The 18,724-nt window shown below is 31.4% G+C and overlaps 2 protein-coding genes and 1 pseudogene across 3 annotated transcripts; 1 reads left to right on the top strand and 2 right to left on the bottom strand.

The window, feature by feature from the left end:
• Positions 1 to 3,633: 3,633 nt before the first annotated feature.
• Positions 3,634 to 3,843, bottom strand: BDBG_16339 (uncharacterized protein; the record flags this gene model as incomplete). The annotated part of the gene is made up of 1 exon (XM_031724308.1): positions 3,634 to 3,843. The coding sequence occupies one exon, from the start codon at positions 3,841 to 3,843 to the stop codon at positions 3,634 to 3,636; it is 210 nt and encodes a 69-aa protein (XP_031576363.1).
• Positions 3,844 to 5,275: 1,432 nt separating this feature from the next.
• On the top strand, positions 5,276 to 7,569 carry BDBG_01259 (SGT1 and CS domain-containing protein). The gene is made up of 2 exons (XM_002628305.2): positions 5,276 to 6,464; positions 6,532 to 7,569. The coding sequence occupies exons 1-2, from the start codon at positions 5,640 to 5,642 to the stop codon at positions 7,159 to 7,161; spliced, it is 1,455 nt and encodes a 484-aa protein (XP_002628351.1). The 5' UTR covers positions 5,276 to 5,639; the 3' UTR covers positions 7,162 to 7,569.
• Positions 7,570 to 18,437: 10,868 nt separating this feature from the next.
• BDBG_16338 lies at positions 18,438 to 18,526 on the bottom strand (annotated as a pseudogene). Its single transcript has one exon. The product of its transcript is annotated as a tRNA-OTHER (tRNA).
• Between the last annotated feature and the right edge of the window lie 198 nt (positions 18,527 to 18,724).

The following is an 18,724-nucleotide window of genomic DNA, read 5'->3' as shown; positions in this document are numbered from 1 at the left end:
GCAACAATGCAGCAACAGTATCAGGAAAATTCATATCATGAAAATCAAAGATTAGGATAAAAATATTGTTTTGCTTTGAGCACTTGACAGCACTTAGTGCAGAAATCATATAAAAACTCATCAAGCTTCAGTACATGTTCTGATATAAATCAAATTCATCAATAAATAATTGATATGACAGGGAAATAACTTGTTTATCATAGTAAAATATGCTTTTCAAAAGATCTTGATCATGTGCTGCAATTTTCAACTCAGCTCAAATCAGCAAAGATTTGCAATATAATCGTATCTCAACAACTCCAGTTTTGATTCTCATGATTCAGTGAAGAAAATACTGATCTTGACTATCATATACTAGCAGATCAGAACTCAATCCAAATACTGCATTCATATGAACATTAAGTTGATTGAGAACTTGAGTAATTGAGATATATTTCATCTCATTCTTTATTGTGATTATTTCAAAGAGACTAAATGATGAATTCAAGGATGATAATCTTTGTGCAGTCTGCAGAGTATAGTGAACAGCTTCTTAAACTCTCAGAATTATTATATGAGATCTCATGTCTGAATGTCAGCAATTACATGTGACAAAATGCACTCTTTCAATGTGAGATATATCATTCAATTCTGATTTGCAAAAGCATTTGAGATTCTCACACTGATATCAAATAAAATCAGAAAGAAAAATAGGTTTATTTGATAAATATTATACAAAGTCATTAGAATAATATTTGACTGAGCTCTCTCAACTGTGAGATTGTCATAACTCTGTGAGATTGTTGACAATTTCTGTCATTTCTATATACATTTGTCACTGGAAAGTTGGGGATTTGAGAAGAACAGATATCAAGAGAATTGAATTTTGAAAGTAGAGTGATCTCATGAAGAATTCAGTGAGATTTTTCTGAGCAGAACTCAGAGTTAATATTTATATTAATAATACTATTGAAATTGAGGTTTTCTTGACTGATAAAATTGGAAATTGTGATGTGCATTGCTTTTTCAGAGTTGATAGATCTTCAGAGAGCAGACTTATCAGTGATGTATTCTTCAATAAATACAGAATTTGCAGCAGTGATTTGTAGTTTTTTCAGTAAATATCTGACTCTTCAGATCAGAGTCTTATTATCAGAACAAATGAATTCATTTTAAAGTTACTGTATTTATGAGATATATCAATTACTGAATCAGAATCAATAAATTAATCAGTAATAGTAACAGTAATTGCATCAGCAGCTGATATTTCAATATCATCAGTAACTGACTCATCATAATTCTCTTGATCATCATTTTCAGAAATATTCTCCTCAGTAGCTGCTTTTAAAAGCCACTTAATATGCTCAACATTATCAGCAGCATTCTTATTATATGACTCTGTCTTTAGAAAATGTTAGTTGTTATAATAATAGAGACATTAAAAGTGATAAACTTACTGAGAATAGCAATGCTTCTTCACAGAGAGCATCATTGTCTGAATCACTATCAGTGAAATCTTCATTTACAGTTTTCAGAAAAGAGAGGCTCTGATGTTGAAATTTCAATTGATCATTCTCAGATTCTTGTCTATAGACAGATAGTAGATAGTGTTTTGAATTTCAATTAAACAGATGTGACATTTTGCTTTCTGATATGATTTGTAGAAAAAAGTTGCATATTTGAAAAGATATAAATGAAGTGAGTGAGTGATCTTGATAAAATAAAGAGATGAGGTTGAATTACTGAAAAGAAATATATTAATAAGAGCTGTAATTAGCGACAATCTACATCAATTTAATATTAAGAATCAAACTACTATATTTCTATTCATATCACAAATTTACCAGAGTGATATCAAGATTCTGAAAATGAATATTATCATGAATTCTGCTCTACTAGAGCTCTTCAAACTCTTTCATCTGATAGGTTTAATAAGACAAATCATCAATTTCAAAAGAAATCTGATATTGATATATCTGAACAGAGAATGAATATAATAGCAGTAATAACAAATATCAGTCAGATAAGAAGAAGTCAAACTTATCACTGATATCAAGCAGTTTATCAAAAAGGTGTCACTGAACTCAGCATCTGAATGCAGAAATGTATGAGAAGGAAATTTGACTGACAGAGCAGTGTCTGCATCTGAAGATAAAATGAATGTATTTTCTTTCTTTCAACAAAGATAATTTGAATTGAATGATTGCAAGTGTGACAAAAATAAAGAATAAAACATCATACATCTTTTCATTCAGCAGAATGATGATGCTGAATACAATTAAAACATGAAAGTTCTGAACTCTCAAAGAAATGAAGACAAGTAGTATTAGAATTTAGCAAATATATCAACTTTTTAATGAGATATCTTAGAAGAATTTGAAACTTTTCAGTGAGATATTAAAAAATTTTTGATCAACTTAGCTAATTATTTATTAATATAGAATCATATTCAACAGAAGAAGACAAAGAGTAGAGAAAGTTCAGTGATAATCAGATTATATAACTGCTATGAAGAATTAATCATCTTTGAATACTTCTGTGATTCATTTACTGCTGAAAAGTTCTTTCTGGTTTTTTACTGAGTGCAGAGAATCATTGACTTTGATTGATTCTCTGAGTAAGAACAATGATATATGAAATGTAAGTTGAATATTTATTAATTAAAGATATTGAATTGAAAACTTTGAATTGAAAAACTAGAAACTGATTCTGAAAAATAGAGATATATGTTAATCTTGTAATTCAGGTCAAAATATTTGATAATACTGATATAAATGAAAATTTCACTACAGCTATACTATAATAGCAAAATATTCTGACATTCTGAGATCTGATAAGTGATATTTCTGAATATCAGTAAATTATTAGAGATGACTTTGCTGAGATGATTCAGAATATCTTAACAGTAAAAAAGAGACATCTGATGAAAGATGTATGAGAGAAGATGTGAAAAAAGATCAAATTTTCAGAGATACTTTCAGTGAAAGACAGATCAGTGATGTAGAGATTTTCAATATAATCTATTTATATTTCAATATATTTAGTTTTCTATGAATTTTATGTATAAATTAGTTAATATATACTTTAATATACATAATTAGAATATACCTGCCTCAATATTCACTGAAGAAAGTTGTCATATTCTCTATCTTACAATTTGTATAATTATGGCTGTGAAGAATTCTCTGATTTCACTGTATCAGAAAATCTTGAATTCTGTAGATATATTTCTGACAGTGTGTTGAATACTTGTTTCTAGTTAATAGAAATGATTTTATATTCAAAATAGCTGTAATTTATTCAGCAATAGCCTGTGCAGAAAGTATTAAGATATGAATGAAATCTATCAGATACACTGATTACACTCAGAAATGAAATATGAAAGTATTTATATTCATTGCATAATAATCTGCAAAGATAAATTAATAATATATATAAAGAGAATAACTTATCATCTTCTTTTTCTTTCTTTCTTTCTTCTTCTTGTAATTATATCATAATACAAACATTAATTTTTTTAGTTCACTAAGCTCTTCTCATCTTCAGTGAGATTAGTATTCTGCCAGTTATAATAGAAAGCTTTGAATATTAAAAGTTGTAATGTCAAGATGTCTAATATGTATAGTATACTAAGAATATTAGTAATCTATTACTTCATTCAACAGCAGCAGCAACAGTAGTAACAGTAACAACAGTAACAGTAATAACAGCAATAGTAATAATAGCAATATCAACAGCAGCAGCCGCAAGAGCAGTAGCAGTAACAGCAGCAGCAGTAACAACAGCAGCAGTAATAACAGCAGCAGCAACAACAGCAGCAGCAATAACATTAAAATGACTGAAGACACTCTCAAGTGTACCCATGCAGCAGCAGTAAAAGCACAAGAGAAAGAGATAGTAAGCAGGCTGAATACTCTCATCAAATCTAGTAAGTCAACAATATGTAAGCACTGCATCTCATATATTTTTCTCTATTATATTAAATCTATTTGTGACAAAGTTGAAGAAAGTATAAAGTCATATTTAAACTGTAATTATGAAAAGAAAGATTGTATAATATACTCTAATAAATTCAATAATGAAATTGAAAATCTGATCTGAACTCATGAGTTTTATCTTACTGTCTTAACAGTTATGAAGAAATCAGTCAAGTCAGTCATACTGAAGACAGTGAAGAATTTATTCAAATAAATCAAGAAAGTAAAGACACACTGATAGAAAGCAGAAAATTAAAAAATGAAGAGTATAATTATCACATTGAAAGTCTTAAATACATCTATCAGTTCTGCTGAAAAAGTCAAACTTAAAATTGAGAAGACTAAGTTGAATATTAAAAGAATTAAATTAAAGATTGAAAAGAAGAAAATTACTATGAAAAAGAAGAAAATTATTATTAAAAAGAGAAAATTGAATATTAAAAATATAAAACTTACTATTTAGTAAGAGATCTTGAGATTGATTAATAATTATTATAAGGATTAAAAAGCAGTGATAAAGAATCTCATAAACTTAATTAACAGTATTAGAGAGAAAGTACAGTGTATTTTTATTAAAATATATAAAATAATAAACTGATTTGAAATAATTATTAAACTTCTCAGTAATATAGTTAATAAGAGTAGTAGTGATAAAAAATCTATTAATAGTAATAATTCTCTTCTCTTCTCTATAATTCTTATTAGTCTCTCTATTATCACTATTAATTCTCTCTCTCTATTCTTCTTCAATCTTCTGACTCTGATGAGTGTTCTAAGTTCTCAGACTTATGAAATAATCATTGAAACAGTAGACTAGAGTTAGTGAAATGATTCTCAGATTTATTCAGAGATTAATAATTATATAGACTTTCAAATACTCAGTATCTAATCACTTTAAAATCTCAACTTTTAAATATCAAATAACTGATAACAGTATTTTTCAAATCATGACTAATTTATAAATCTTAATTTATAAGTTCAGTGATATGATTAATAAGAGTAATATAACTAGAAATAAAGACTATGAAAGAAACTTGATTCAGTTGATTCAGAAGAATTTAGATAGAAGTATCTATGATTTTCAATAGAGAATAATACTGATAAATGAGACAGTTTTTAAAATTAGTGATTATATAGATTGAATTCAGTGACATCATCAATATAATAATTGATTTTTTCAGTTTATCACTTATTTACAGTGATTTCATCATTTATTCATCATTATACTATGATTTACAGCTCGGCGACTGTGTCACTGATTGAAATGGTGGAACAACCATAATCTGGTCGTGTAATAACCCTACGTTCTTCCCATGTGGTAGTAATCACCAACAACATGAGAGATCACGTGCAGGGGAGCGATCGCTAGCGCAACGCCACCAAGGCGGCCGCCGCTACGGCCTGGCTAGACTATTACGTTGGTTTTAGAATGCCCCTCCGCTGAAGCTCCTCGAAGCTCACCATCTCAAACACCGTAGCAAACCCAGACAACACCACATTTTAAATCACTCACCCTAACGTCCTCCTGCCCTTTATTATTTTGAGATTACATGCGCGGATAGCAATAATCTTTTAACTTGCTCGCATACTTTTTCTTCATATCACGCAACAAGCCCCACCCTCCAACGTAACTCCTGGCACACTTCACACAACCCCAAGCTCCGTTGAGCCTACCAACTCACAATGGATGAGGCCCAACGAGGCGCAAAGGCTCTTGCGGCCTCTAACTTCCCAGCGGCAATCGAACTCTATACGCGCGCCCTCATCGTCAACCCCCACGCCACAGACTACTACATCAAACGGTCGACCGCATACTCACGTCTCCGCGCGGAGGATGGAGGCCCCAACGGCCAGGCAGCTCTTCATGATTCTGAAATGGCCGTGGCACTGGCTCTGCAGCGTGCGAGACGGGAACAGATACTAGCTGGCCAAATTCGCAGGGCTATTGTTCTCTATCAGCTAGGGAGATACGGAGATGCGCACTTTGTGTTTGAGGTCGTGAGGAGTAAAATTGGCCCGAGCGTGTCGAATACCATGGAGTCTGCGATGGCGGCAAATAGTGGCGGCGGTGCCACATCTGCGAAGACCACGAGTAAAGAGCTGGATATTTGGGAAATTAAGGTTGGGAATTGGATGAGGAAATTGGAGAAGGGCGATGAGCGGCTGCAGGTTACAGTTAAGGAGTATCCTGATATCAAGGTGCCGGAGGAAGCGAAGCTGAAGGAGGTTTTTCGCAAGCAGCTGGAAGGAGGTGCGGGGATGTCTACGGGAACTATGGACGCGAATAAAGGATCTATAGATAGCAGCAAGGGAGTCTCCGGGCTAGGAAATCTCGCGCCATCTTCTACACCTGTGCCAAAGCAGCCGTCTACCGCACCTCCCCCACAAGCTCCCATTACAACCAACGTAAGGCATGAGTGGTATCAAACATACGATACGGTGGTCATAACGCTTTATGCGAAGGGTGTACCAAAGGAAAAAGCGGATATTGATATCCAGGAAGACTCGGTATGTATATGGAATTGGCCATATCTTTCGCATGGATCCTCTGCCTAGCGTTGCTAACTATTCGCAGCTCTCCGTAACATTCCCCACGGTGTCTGGCTCAGACCTTTCTTTCAACCTTTACCCCCTATTTTCACCCGTTGATTCAACCAGCTCCAAGGCAACTGTGATGTCTACGAAAATAGAAATAATTCTCCGCAAGAAACAGCCGGGTCAAAAATGGGGCGGACTAGAAAGTACATCGCGACAGGGCAGCAATGTAACTACCAGCTCTACTATACCACCAACAGCCATTGTAGCACCACGACCAAACACCGTAACCTCGTCTACCGATCAGATTCCCTCATACCCTACCTCATCCCGCACGGGTCCTAAAGATTGGGATAAAGTAGCCTCAACCCTAACCAAGAAAAAGAAGAAGAAAGAATCCAAGGACAAAGAAAACGAATCTCTGGCAGCCGACAAGGACGCCAAGGAAAGTGTCGACGATGAGGATGAAGGTGCTGAGTCCGATAATTCAGATTATGGGAGTGGGGACCCGGTAGATTCGTTTTTCAAGAAGTTGTACGCTAAGGCTGACCCTGATACCCGAAGGGCTATGGTAAAGAGCTACTACGAGAGCGAGGGGACGGCACTCAGCACGAATTGGAGCGAGGTAGGGAAAGGCAAGGTGGAGGTTAAGCCGCCCTCGGATGATTGAAACTGAATTACTCATTGGTTGATTTGTTCGGTAATAATCTCTTGCTCTCTGTCTATTTAAATGAATCGTTGTCGAACCATGAGCCGACAGACCAAGCCATCCGCGCGATGAAGCGAGGGGAATAACATATTCTTTCTCATTCTTGCAGGCTAGATTAAGAAAGATAAAGTTTCTTATCTTGATAACTGATTGAGTATAAAAGCAGTCAAAGAATTCAGTCATTTTAGCTTTCATAAGAGTATATAACTCTAGAGCATCTCATTATACTGTATTACAGATTGTGATGAATTCAGCTATATCTGCTCAGTTTTCTTTATTTCTCAGCAGCAGCTATCTCAGCTTCACTCTCATAAGTAATTCAAATGAAGAGACTATCACTGAGTAAGTAGCTACTGAGTTCAAAGCTCTTTTCACCTGATTGAGTAGAGTTCTTCAAGATAATTCATACTTGTCTATGAGAAGCACTTGTAAAGTAATTTTAATAGTGAGATTTATTCACTTACTCTGATCATTTGAATGAGAATTATAAACAGTTATTATTCAGCTCTTAATTCTCATCTGTTAAAAAATACTCTTTTAGAATTATAATGTGAATTTTAGATCTCTATTTGAGATAATTATTAGTGAGAGCTGTTAATAGCAGTCTACTTCTCTGTAGAACTCTTTTACTCACTACAGAGTATCTCATTTCTCTTACTCTGTAATTAGAATAACAGCTTTTAAGAATTTATCTGTAACTGTCAGTATTATATTATAGTTGTTACTTATCAGCAATTCAGTAATAAAATTAATTGACACAATCTCAAATGATTCTTTCAGAGATGAGATAAGATATAATTTCTCTCACTGAAAGTGATTTAACAGCTTAGATAGTTAACAATTGAGATAATATAATATGTAATCAAGAATTCATTTATAAGTATGAAATAAGAGAAAGAATCAGGGTATAATATCTTCTATTTAATGAAGATCAGAGTGTTCAGCAGTAATATAATATAAGTGAATGAGATCTTCTGCTAAGATCTGTGTAATACAGAGATAATTATTAACAAAGAATAAAAGATTATCTTTAAGTATGAATAAATAATATTTTCTCTCTTACATCACTTTATAATACATGTTTTTCAAGACTAAATTAGTTGATAGATTCTTACATAATTGATCTTTGATATTATTTAAGAAAGTAACTGTGGCGGGCTGCGCCTGATCAATTATATAGACTATTCTGTTACACTTCATAGATTCTTCTGCTTCACTTCTGTAAGAATAAGTGCTCGCAGGCGATTATTCAGGTATTTGCAGCTTGGCGTGATATATACTGTTAACTACTAAAAGTACTCATGATAGAAAGATAAAATGTAGAGATTAAATATATAATAGCATTCAAGCTGAGTTATGAATAGTATTCATGAACTTCAGTCTATATAGTTATGTGTAGTCAAGAGTCACTAGCTTTATTAATTATATAAGAGATAGAAATAGAGGTAAAGAATCTGTGAGAAGCAGAATTTCTTATATATCTTCTTCTCTCTAAGACTTCATCTATGAAGTCTTTCACTGAGTGACTTTATAGAATCAGCTCAGCACTGCAGTGATACTCACTAAAAATCCTTCATATCTATAAAAAATCTCAGTGAGGAAAAATTCCTTGTTACTGTGAAGAGAAAAGAGTCTATCACTCAGTTTCTTATTCTGTGAGATTCTTTGTAATCTACAGATTCTTCTCTGACTATTACATAGATTCATCTCATATCTTTTATATAGAAGAGTTTCAGTTGACTCTCAATCATTTTCATAAAATTCTTGTATAATTATTATATAGATTCATCTCACAGATAAATCACTCTCTATGAGATTATTCTCATTAAAGAGAAGTATTTATGAGTTGATTTTTCACTTATTCTTATAAATCATTGTTCTTTGATACTGTAGAATTGTGAGGAATTTTTCATTCTTTCATTAACTCTGTAGAATTGTAGAATCAAGATATTCACAGTCTGCAATCACTCTTTATAGTTATATAGAAAGATTCAGACCTGTAATTCATAATTACTCTTATTTACTAAAGTAATCTGACTGTTTCATGAGATCATTTACAGTGTAAGTAAATCTCTCTAGAGTAGTATAAATATCTCAGATCTGTTTATAGAATCTCATCTTCTTTTCTCTTTTTCTGTAACAGCTCTCATCTTATAAACTATAAGTATTCTCATTCATCTGTAAAGTGTATTCATTCAGATAATAGAGAGAGAGTGTTTCTAACAATATTCATATATTAATTCAAGAACTTCTCAAGAATAAAAATTTTTTTAATTTCAATATCTTTATAAACAATGTCTGACTACTGCTGAGCTTCTTATAAGTGTTTCTATAACTTCTCTAATCACTTTTTACTGACTGATAAAGCAGGAACATCACTGTTCACAACTGTGTCTTCATCTTTCTCAGTGCTGTCACTGCATCTGATCTTCAGACCAGCAGTCAATCTCATGCCTTCTTCAGACCAGTTTCTGACTTCAAGCAGCACAGTCTTCTTCTTTGCTGTAAGTCTTCTTATAAGTAATTTCTTACAGATTCTAGCTGACAGTTCTTACAAAGCTCTCAGTATTGTCAGTGTCTTCTGTGATTCTGCAGATCTACAATCACCTCTCTTCTGCTTACACAATCTTCAATCAGGCAAATGTGAATATGTCTAGGTTTCTCATCAATGATTTTCACACTGCAGTGCATTTCTGCAATCTCATTGTTAATAAGAGATAAATTCTCAGATACTTATAAAATTCAGATAATTAAGACAATACAAATATCATGAATTCATGATAGAAGTTAATCTGAACAGATGAGCTCTCTCTCTATATCTCAATTATTTTCAGGCTGAATACTTCAGCATAACTGAGAAAGTGAATACAGCTTTGTGAGAGATATCTGATCACATATACAGATAATCAGCTCTCAAGATTCTGCTGTAACTGTATATACTCTGATATTCAGCTTCTCTGAAGTCTGTGCATTTCTGACAGTCTTTATATCAAATGTAATTATTATCTGTATTATGAGTATAATACTCTCTACTTCTTTGAAGAAGAAAATTAGTAGTTGTGAGAAGATTGAGTATTACAGATATTAAGAATATAGATTTAAGTTTTCTTTATTTTTTCTTTATTAATCTCTAAATTGTGTTCACAGTTCTGTTTTTATTTTCTTATTTTTTAGCTTTAATGAGAGTATAATTTCTTCTTCTCTTATATATACTACAGACTGTTTATCTCAGTAGAAACTTATTATCTTATAGACTAGAACTTACAAATGACAGTGTTAATATCTTTATTATAATCAGATTCTTAGTGAAGATTATATTATTCTGACTTATCAGAATTCACAGTATGAAAGTCATATCTCAGCTTCTACAGATATCTTATCTGTTTAAATGATTCTTAAGTGAACTTATTCATCTTATTAGAATACTCTTATCACTGAACCTTGAATCAGAGCTCATAATCTCACTTCTCTGAGTTAATAATCTCTTTAATCTGATATTCTCTTTTATTCTCTAGTACTTCATAGATAGAGTGATGAGTTACAGAGTTCTCTTCTAAGAATTTCTTATATTTATAAAGTAAAGAGATATGAAAAACATTGTATATCTGTAACTCAGGTGATAGTTTTAATCTATAGAACTGTGAGCTAACTTTCTTTATAATCTTATAAGACTCTGTTTATAAGAGATTCAGCTTCTTACTAGATCTTTATATGATGATGTTTTCTAGACTTAGTCAGACTCTATCATCTTTCTTAAAACTCTTTATAATATACTTAAAGTCATAGTATCTCTTCTAATACTCTTAAGTCTTTCTCAATAATTTACAGACTTTCTTCTGAATCTTCTGAATTCTCTCAGCCTGTTCACAGACATCATCACACTCTATAGTATACTCTCACAGATTTATCAAGATCATCTGCAGATAAGTTTTAGTAAGTATCTCAAAGAGAGTTTTATCTGTACTGATATACTTTAAGTTGTTGTATATGAACTCTGTGAGTAATAATCAATACACTCAGTCATTCTGATTATAATTAATAAAGTATTATAGATACTGTTTTAATATACTCATCAGACATTCTATCTGATTATCTGTCTATTGATAAAAAGTCATGCTTAGATCTCATGAGATCTTCAGTATAGTTATCAGATCAGATCAGAACTCTTCTGTGAAGATTAATTCTCTATCTGAGATAATATTCACAGACAATTCATACAACTGAATCATATTATAAATGAAGATATGAGTTAAATTCTTTGACTTCAAGTTCTTGCAGATGAGTATAAAGTGTGTCATCTTAATAAAGTAATTCACTATCACTGACACACTGTTAAAACAGGTATTATATATGTTCTTGCTTTCAGAAAGACTTATAAGAGTATTCATTTCTAGCTGTTCTCAAGATTTCTATGAGATGAATAGAGAAGTAAGTTCTTCATATAATCTGAACTGCATTATCTGTGAATTCTGATAAATAGTATAAGAATTTACTATCTTCTTTATAAGTTCTTGTATCTTCAGTCAGAAGTATTTTCTTACAAGCAACTTATAAGTTTTAGTATCTGTAAAATAACCTGTTAGAGAAGAGTCATGATATCTTTTAATAAGTTCTATATATAGAAACTCATTCATAGATACATAAATTCAGTTCTCTCTTCACAAGAGACTATTTAAGTCTCTTCAATTCTTTATTTCTACAGAGTTGATCTCTGCTATAAGCAGTTTCTAAATATACTGAGCATATTCATTCTTCAGTTGCAGTTTAGACAATCTGAATAGAAGATCTTATAAAGACTTATACTCTGTTTCTTCTTACATCAGGTCTTCTGTAATACTTCTCAAAGCATGTAAATTCTTCAGATTATAGATACTCTCTTCAAGAATTCTTGTAAAGATTCTCAGAGTATTGACTCTCAGTGTTATAGAGAGTAGTTGTACAGGCTTCTTCTCTCTCTCTTTCTTCTTCTCTTATAGAGAATTAAGAGACTCTTCAGTCAATCTCTTTACAACACTCAATTAAGCATTCTGTGAAGCTTTCTGTCTTCTCTAGCTCTCTATGTCTGTTATTCTGGTCTCTATATAGTCTGATCTGTAAGAGAGTTCATCTGCTGAGTTCTTAGTTTTCTTGATATATCTATCTTGAATCAGAACTCACTCAGTCTCTGAGCTCAGTAAACCTGCTACTGCAAGAGTTTCTTAATTAAAGTAAACTGTTATAAGCTATCATGATCAGTTCTAATAGTAATTACTGTTACAAGGTTCTTAAAGTAGTGATATCAGTAACAGAAGAATTTCACTATTATAAGAAGCTTCTGATTATAAATACTATAGTTAATCTCTGTAGATTACATCTTCTGTAAGAAAAAGATCACTGAAATTTAGTTCTTATTTAACTGTAGTTGTAAGACTATTTCTGAAATTATAAACAAGAAGACATCTGTCTTTAATCTAGTTAAGAGTAAGAGATTAAAGTGAAACAGTATCACTGTATCTATGAATATCTATTTCAATCTTATAAAGACTCTGTAAGCTTCTGAAATAAGAAAGTTCTTACAGTTCTCTCTTCTTAATAATCTTTTCATTCTTTATTCACAGAATAACTTCTTCTTATTTTCATTCTTCAGCATGTCTATAAGAGTTAAGAAGATTCTTATAAATGTAAAGATAAATCATCTATAGAAATTCACAAAGCTCAGAAAGATCTGAATCTTATAAATACTAGTTAACTCTGATTATAATAGAATAGTCTTAATCTGTGAAGATTTTATCTGAATATCATCTGCAGTGATTATATATTCTAGAAAATTAATCTAACAGATATTGAAGTTATACTTTATAAGCTTAATATACAGTTCTATCTTATCTAAGATCTTCAACACACTTTGTATATACTCAGTGTGTTCTTTCTTCTTCACAGAGTATATCATCATATTATTCAGATATATTATTATAAAGATATTCAGATATATATAAAGTGTTTTATTAATAAAAGACTGAAATACTGTGAGAATATTAATCAGATCAAAAGATATTACTAGATATTCAAATAATCTCAGTACAGTTTTAAAGACAGTCTTTTATTCATTCTCAGACTGTATTTACAGCTGTGTATATATATTAATTATATTCAGTTATGTGAATATGACAGCTTCTATAAGATGATTAATCACATTCTTAATCAGAGACAGAGAGTAGCAGCTCTTTATTATCTTGAAGTTCAGATTATAATAGTCTATACATAATCTAAGATCTTTATTCTTCTTCTTCATGAATATCACAGAGGCTTCTACAGAGATCTGTGAAGATTGAATAAAGTCATTCTTCAGATTCTTCTTCATATAGATCTGTAAGACCTCTGTCTTATAATAAGACAGCTTATAGATTAGTTCTCAGAAGAGTTTCTGCTCTTCTATTAAATTTATTATCAGATTCTTCTTATAATAAGAAGAAAGCTTAGCTATCTTTACTGAGCTAAACATCTCTGTGAGATCTTGATATTTCTCTGAAATCTGAAGCTCAGTTTTCATAATCATAAGATTCTCAGACACTTATAAAGCTATTATATAGATGAGCTTGTCTTCTCTAATTAACTCTACAGTATTAACTGATTCTATCTCTATAAGTGAGTCTATTAACACTGATTGAAAGTATAAACCTGACTTATGAACAGCTATATGCAGATTATATCTTTGAAGTTATACAAGTCTCAAGTATATGTTATCTGTGATGTGTATGATAATCATAGTTTCTATAAATCTTCTTCAGATTTCAGAGAGATCTTGTAATTCAAAGATGATTCTTATAAGTCTCTCAGCTCTCAGATCTGAGTTCTTATACTCTGCTTATTATAAGAGCAGATTCTCAGTTTTCATCTTTCAGCTCATTCACTCTGTAAGCTTTAGAGACATTATAGTAATCTGAGATTCTGAGTTCATCAATACTTTTCATACTTACAGAGCAGTAACACTGCAGTATAATCTCTCTCTGTAAATAAGTATTTTCATTGAAAGAGTAACAGATTCAGGTGTCAGCTTTAAGACTCTTAAGAAGGCTGTTACTGACTCTGTCTATAACTTCTTAAATTTCTATTTTGATTTGTCTGAATAGTTTGTACAGAGATATTCTGATTTAGAATAGATGAAGTAGAGTCTCTTTTTCTTAATCTCTCTGTTATACACTCTGTTCATAGAAGCTTATAAAGCTCTCTCTCTCTGCTCAGCAGTCAGATATGAATCTCTCTATATCTTATTATCTTTTTCTAACAAATCTGTTCTCTGTTATTCTGATTCTTACACAGCTGATCAGTGATTCACTCTTCATAAGTCTATGACTCTTACAGTGATTTATAAGTGATGAATAAGAGTCATCAGTTTCTTCAGAGTTAAGAGCTTAGAGTCTTACTCAATGAGCTTGTTCTGCATGTCTCTATTCAGTCTTTTTATAAATATCATTATTCAGATCTTGTTTCAGAGTTCTGTTTTCACAGATCTCAGTTCACACTATAATTTTATAAAGCACTGTGAGTAGTCTTCATCAGATTTCTCATCTCTTTTTCTAATATTAATGATTATGACTCAGATGTTCTCTATTCAGCTTACAGAGTTCTTCAACTTATTCTCTAAATAGATCTTAAGAATAGATCAGTGAAATCTCTTATAATCATTCTCCAGATAATTCAGTCAGTTCTTGACTTCAGTGTAATAGAGATCTGTTATTATATAGATAACAGCTTCTTCATCTTATATATTATATAGCTGAGCTTGTGAGTCAATTTCAAATACAAACTTATAAAAGTGTTTATAGATTGTGATTTGATAAGTGATCTTAAGTAATTACAGCTTAAGAAAGTTTCTTTTCAGTTTATAGATGTCTCTGAAGATTATGTCTAGAGACTTGATTTAAGAGTGTTTACAGACAGTAAGCATTTCTTATAGAAAAATAGCTTGATTCTGTGAAAGATACTTAAAAATATTCTTCACTGAGATTGATTCATTCATGAGTTTGAAGAATTTCTCTATCACAGATACAGAGAATGATATTCTATAAGTGATTGATAAGTTCTCTGAGACTTCTTTTATAAAGATTATTCATAATTCAAGTGACTGCTTCTGAGTGTCTGCAGTAGAGTTTGCAGAGATTGAAGTATACAAGTTTCTAGTTCTTTCAGTTATAATGAGCAGTTGCTGACTGACTGAGCTTGAAATATAAGAATAAGTGCTCACAGATGATTATTCAGGTATTTACAGCTTGATATAATATATATTATTAACTACTAGAAGTACTCACAGTAGAAAGATAAAATATAGAGATTAAATGTATAATAGCATTCAAGCTGAGTTATGAATAGTATTCGCGAACTTCAGTCTATATAGTTGTGTGTAGCCAAGGGCTGCTAGCCCTATTGATTATATGAGAGATAGGAATAGAGGTAAAGAATCCGCGAGGAGCGGGATTTCTTACAACTTCATAGATTCTTCCACTTCACTCTTGAACACACACACTCTGATTCTTGGCCATTCTTGATTGCCGATCCTCAGCTGCTATGAACATGTATAGATTCTTCCACCCCGAAGCTTCACTGTGTACACTACTACATACATGTATAAATATTCACTCTGATTGTCAATTTCTACACTTTCTCTTTCTTTTCTTCTCTAATGTTTTTTTCTTTGTTATATAAGACCTATTAATATCATATCAATCTATTCAGTGTAGGCCTCTTACACTAGAAAAATGTTCATCATCTTATTAGAAATGATTATTCACATATCATCTTCTCATTAGAAATAATTATTTATTGAGAGATATCTGAACATGTAATGACATGTAAGAAAGAGAAACAATCAGTTAAAGTGAATATTAAGTTCTCAGATAGAAGCTTGCTCACTAGTTACTCTGACTCTGTAATAAGATCTTATAAAGAGAATATCAGTGAAAGATCTGAGAGTTCTGATCTCAGATGTATAAGATATTCATATAATTACACATCTAATAATCAATATAATCATGTCTAATAATAATATGAAACTCTCAAACATGAGCATAGACATGATATCACAGTGACTTGAAGTAATATTGAAATTACAATAATAATAAATAGCTGATATGCATGCAACTCAACAACTTCAATATGAAGAGATTCAATAATTAACTCATGTGATTTCAACATCTACAGAATCAAATATAAAAGCACTGAAGAAACACTTAAATACTCTTATATATTTCAATACTTTCAATCTCACTCTCTACTCATTATAGAGAATGGAAATGCTTATAAAACTGAGTATAGATGAAGATGTCATCAGTTCATTAATCAATCAAGATTGATATATCAATGAATGATTGAAGAATCATGTGAAACAGAAGTTTCATTCATAAATCAAAGCATGTGAATCAGTATTATTAATGCCTGATAACATTATTAAACATCTTGATATTCTGTTCTGAGACACTGTTATATAACAGAAAGTATTAGATTGATTACAGAGTATTTAACAGAGAAATACTTCTCTTACAATATTTATTCCTGACTTTAATATCAAGATTTTAGAAGCAGATAATCAATCTTGAGAGAATTAAATAAAGATTAGCATGCTTAAGAAGACATTGACTTTCAAACTCTTACAGATTCTTATAAGTGTAGATGAAGATCAGACTTATGAAGACTTCTACACACAGCTCTGAATATTGAATGATTATCTTATCAAGCTCAAGAGTATACAGAACAGTGATAGAAAATATTATATTTCAGTCACTTATATATCTGTGCTGAAGAATAACAACAATGATGCAGATGCTATGAACTGAGTAGACTTGAATATCTATATATAAGTAAGAGTCTTCACTGTCTGAACAGGCTTCTGAGTCTCTGAAATCACTTCTGAAGAAGTCACTGATTAATATTAATATGAAGTGTATATCAACTGTAACTGATTAGAACACATTGCTTTCAACTATCAATCAATCTATATATCTTCACTCTTAAGAGAAAGATCAGTGTCTTCTCATTCAAAGAATAAATCAGTGTCTGTCTGCATCAATCACATTATATTAGAGAAAGATTCAGAAAATAACTATAAGAATGTCTCAGTGAAATAAAAAAAAGATTAGCTTTGATTCAAATTCATAAATAGAAGCTTAAAGAGATTAAATGATAATAATTTGAAGAGAAAATGACAATGAATGCAATTCTTGTATCTACTGTGATTGATAACATGTATAATATGAAAGTTATGATAGACAGCAGTCTATGTCAGTATGCAATGATAAAATCTTCAGTTGTAAGATATCATAATCTTCAATGTATTCTCTTATCAAAACTCTGACTTCTCACAGAATTTGATGATTCAAAAGACATTTATACTCATTACATGATAAAGTTGATCATAGATATGAGAGAATATTAACATGAAGATATCTATACATATGAAGTTAATAATCTTGATTATAATCTTATGTTAGAACTTGCCTGACTATCTGAATAACATATCTTATTAAACACTTAAAACAGAAGCTTGATATTCTCTAACAATGATAAAATTCATGAAGATAATATTCACAAGATCATGAATCTGACACAGATCTCTGTCAATATGTATAAAATACTCTAAAAAAGAAGTCACTGATAGTAAGATTATATGACAATCTATTTTGTCAGTTTGACTAATATTAAAAAGACTCTAGAAAAATTATTCTGTGTTATAATAACAGATTCTTATATAAAACTCTCTCAATAATATCATGAATATCTAGATATCTTCTGACAAGATAATATTATAAATATATCTCTCTTATAAGATTCTGAAGTGAATCACAGTATTAAGTTAGAGAAAAAGAATGATAACAATTCTGAACTGTTATAAGACTCTCTTGATAATATGTTCTGAGATGAACTTCTTCTTCTTTAAAAGACACTCAATGATCTGTTGAATAAAGAATTCATATATATTAGTAACTTATTATTATTATTATTCTTTCATTATACTCATATGCAAGCGGAGCGTATGATGAGTCCTTGCGTGATGTTAAATACAGGTCAAGTGTTGATTATACAGGAGGAAATACAGGTGTTGAGACCACGCCAAGATAACAAGAACATAGGAAATACAAAGGAGTGACAATTAGATACATGTAATAATAACTTCCCAGCCCAGGAACATAGAGTGATTTATTGAAGCGATTTGAACACCTCTGTATTTATTAGGAACCTGAGGTGCTTGGGTTCCGGATTTAATGTATCCCCTGCGGGTTTCGAACCCACACGCCTTGGTTTCCCACGCCAAGGCGCTACCGGGTGGCCGCATTAACCATTCGGCCACCGGGGCTTATATATTAGTAACTCTTTTACTGCAGTTCCTATTCTCTTTACAAAGAAATCAGATAAAGAACTTCAGTTCTGTGTGAATTATTAAGAATTGAACAGATTAATAAAGAACAACTGTTATTCTTTATCTCTTATCAATGAAACTCTAGCTCACATTGAACAAGCTCAATAATTTACAAAGTTAGATATCATTGCTGTG

Source organism: Blastomyces gilchristii, assembly GCF_000003855.2.
Source record: "Blastomyces gilchristii SLH14081 genomic scaffold supercont1.2, whole genome shotgun sequence".
In the NCBI taxonomy this organism is placed as follows: domain Eukaryota; kingdom Fungi; phylum Ascomycota; class Eurotiomycetes; order Onygenales; family Ajellomycetaceae; genus Blastomyces; species Blastomyces gilchristii.
The sequence above is the reverse complement of the archived record's forward strand: the minus strand, read 5'-3'. Positions and strand labels throughout refer to the sequence as shown.

Bases quoted from the DNA above. Each gene is read 5' to 3' on its own strand.
- BDBG_01259 (XM_002628305.2), top strand. From the start codon at position 5,640: ATGGATGAGGCCCAACGAGGCGCAAAGGCTCTTGCGGCCTCTAACTTC. The intron at 6,465-6,531 runs GTATGTATATGG...AACTATTCGCAG, and splicing joins TTGATATCCAGGAAGACTCG to CTCTCCGTAACATTCCCCAC.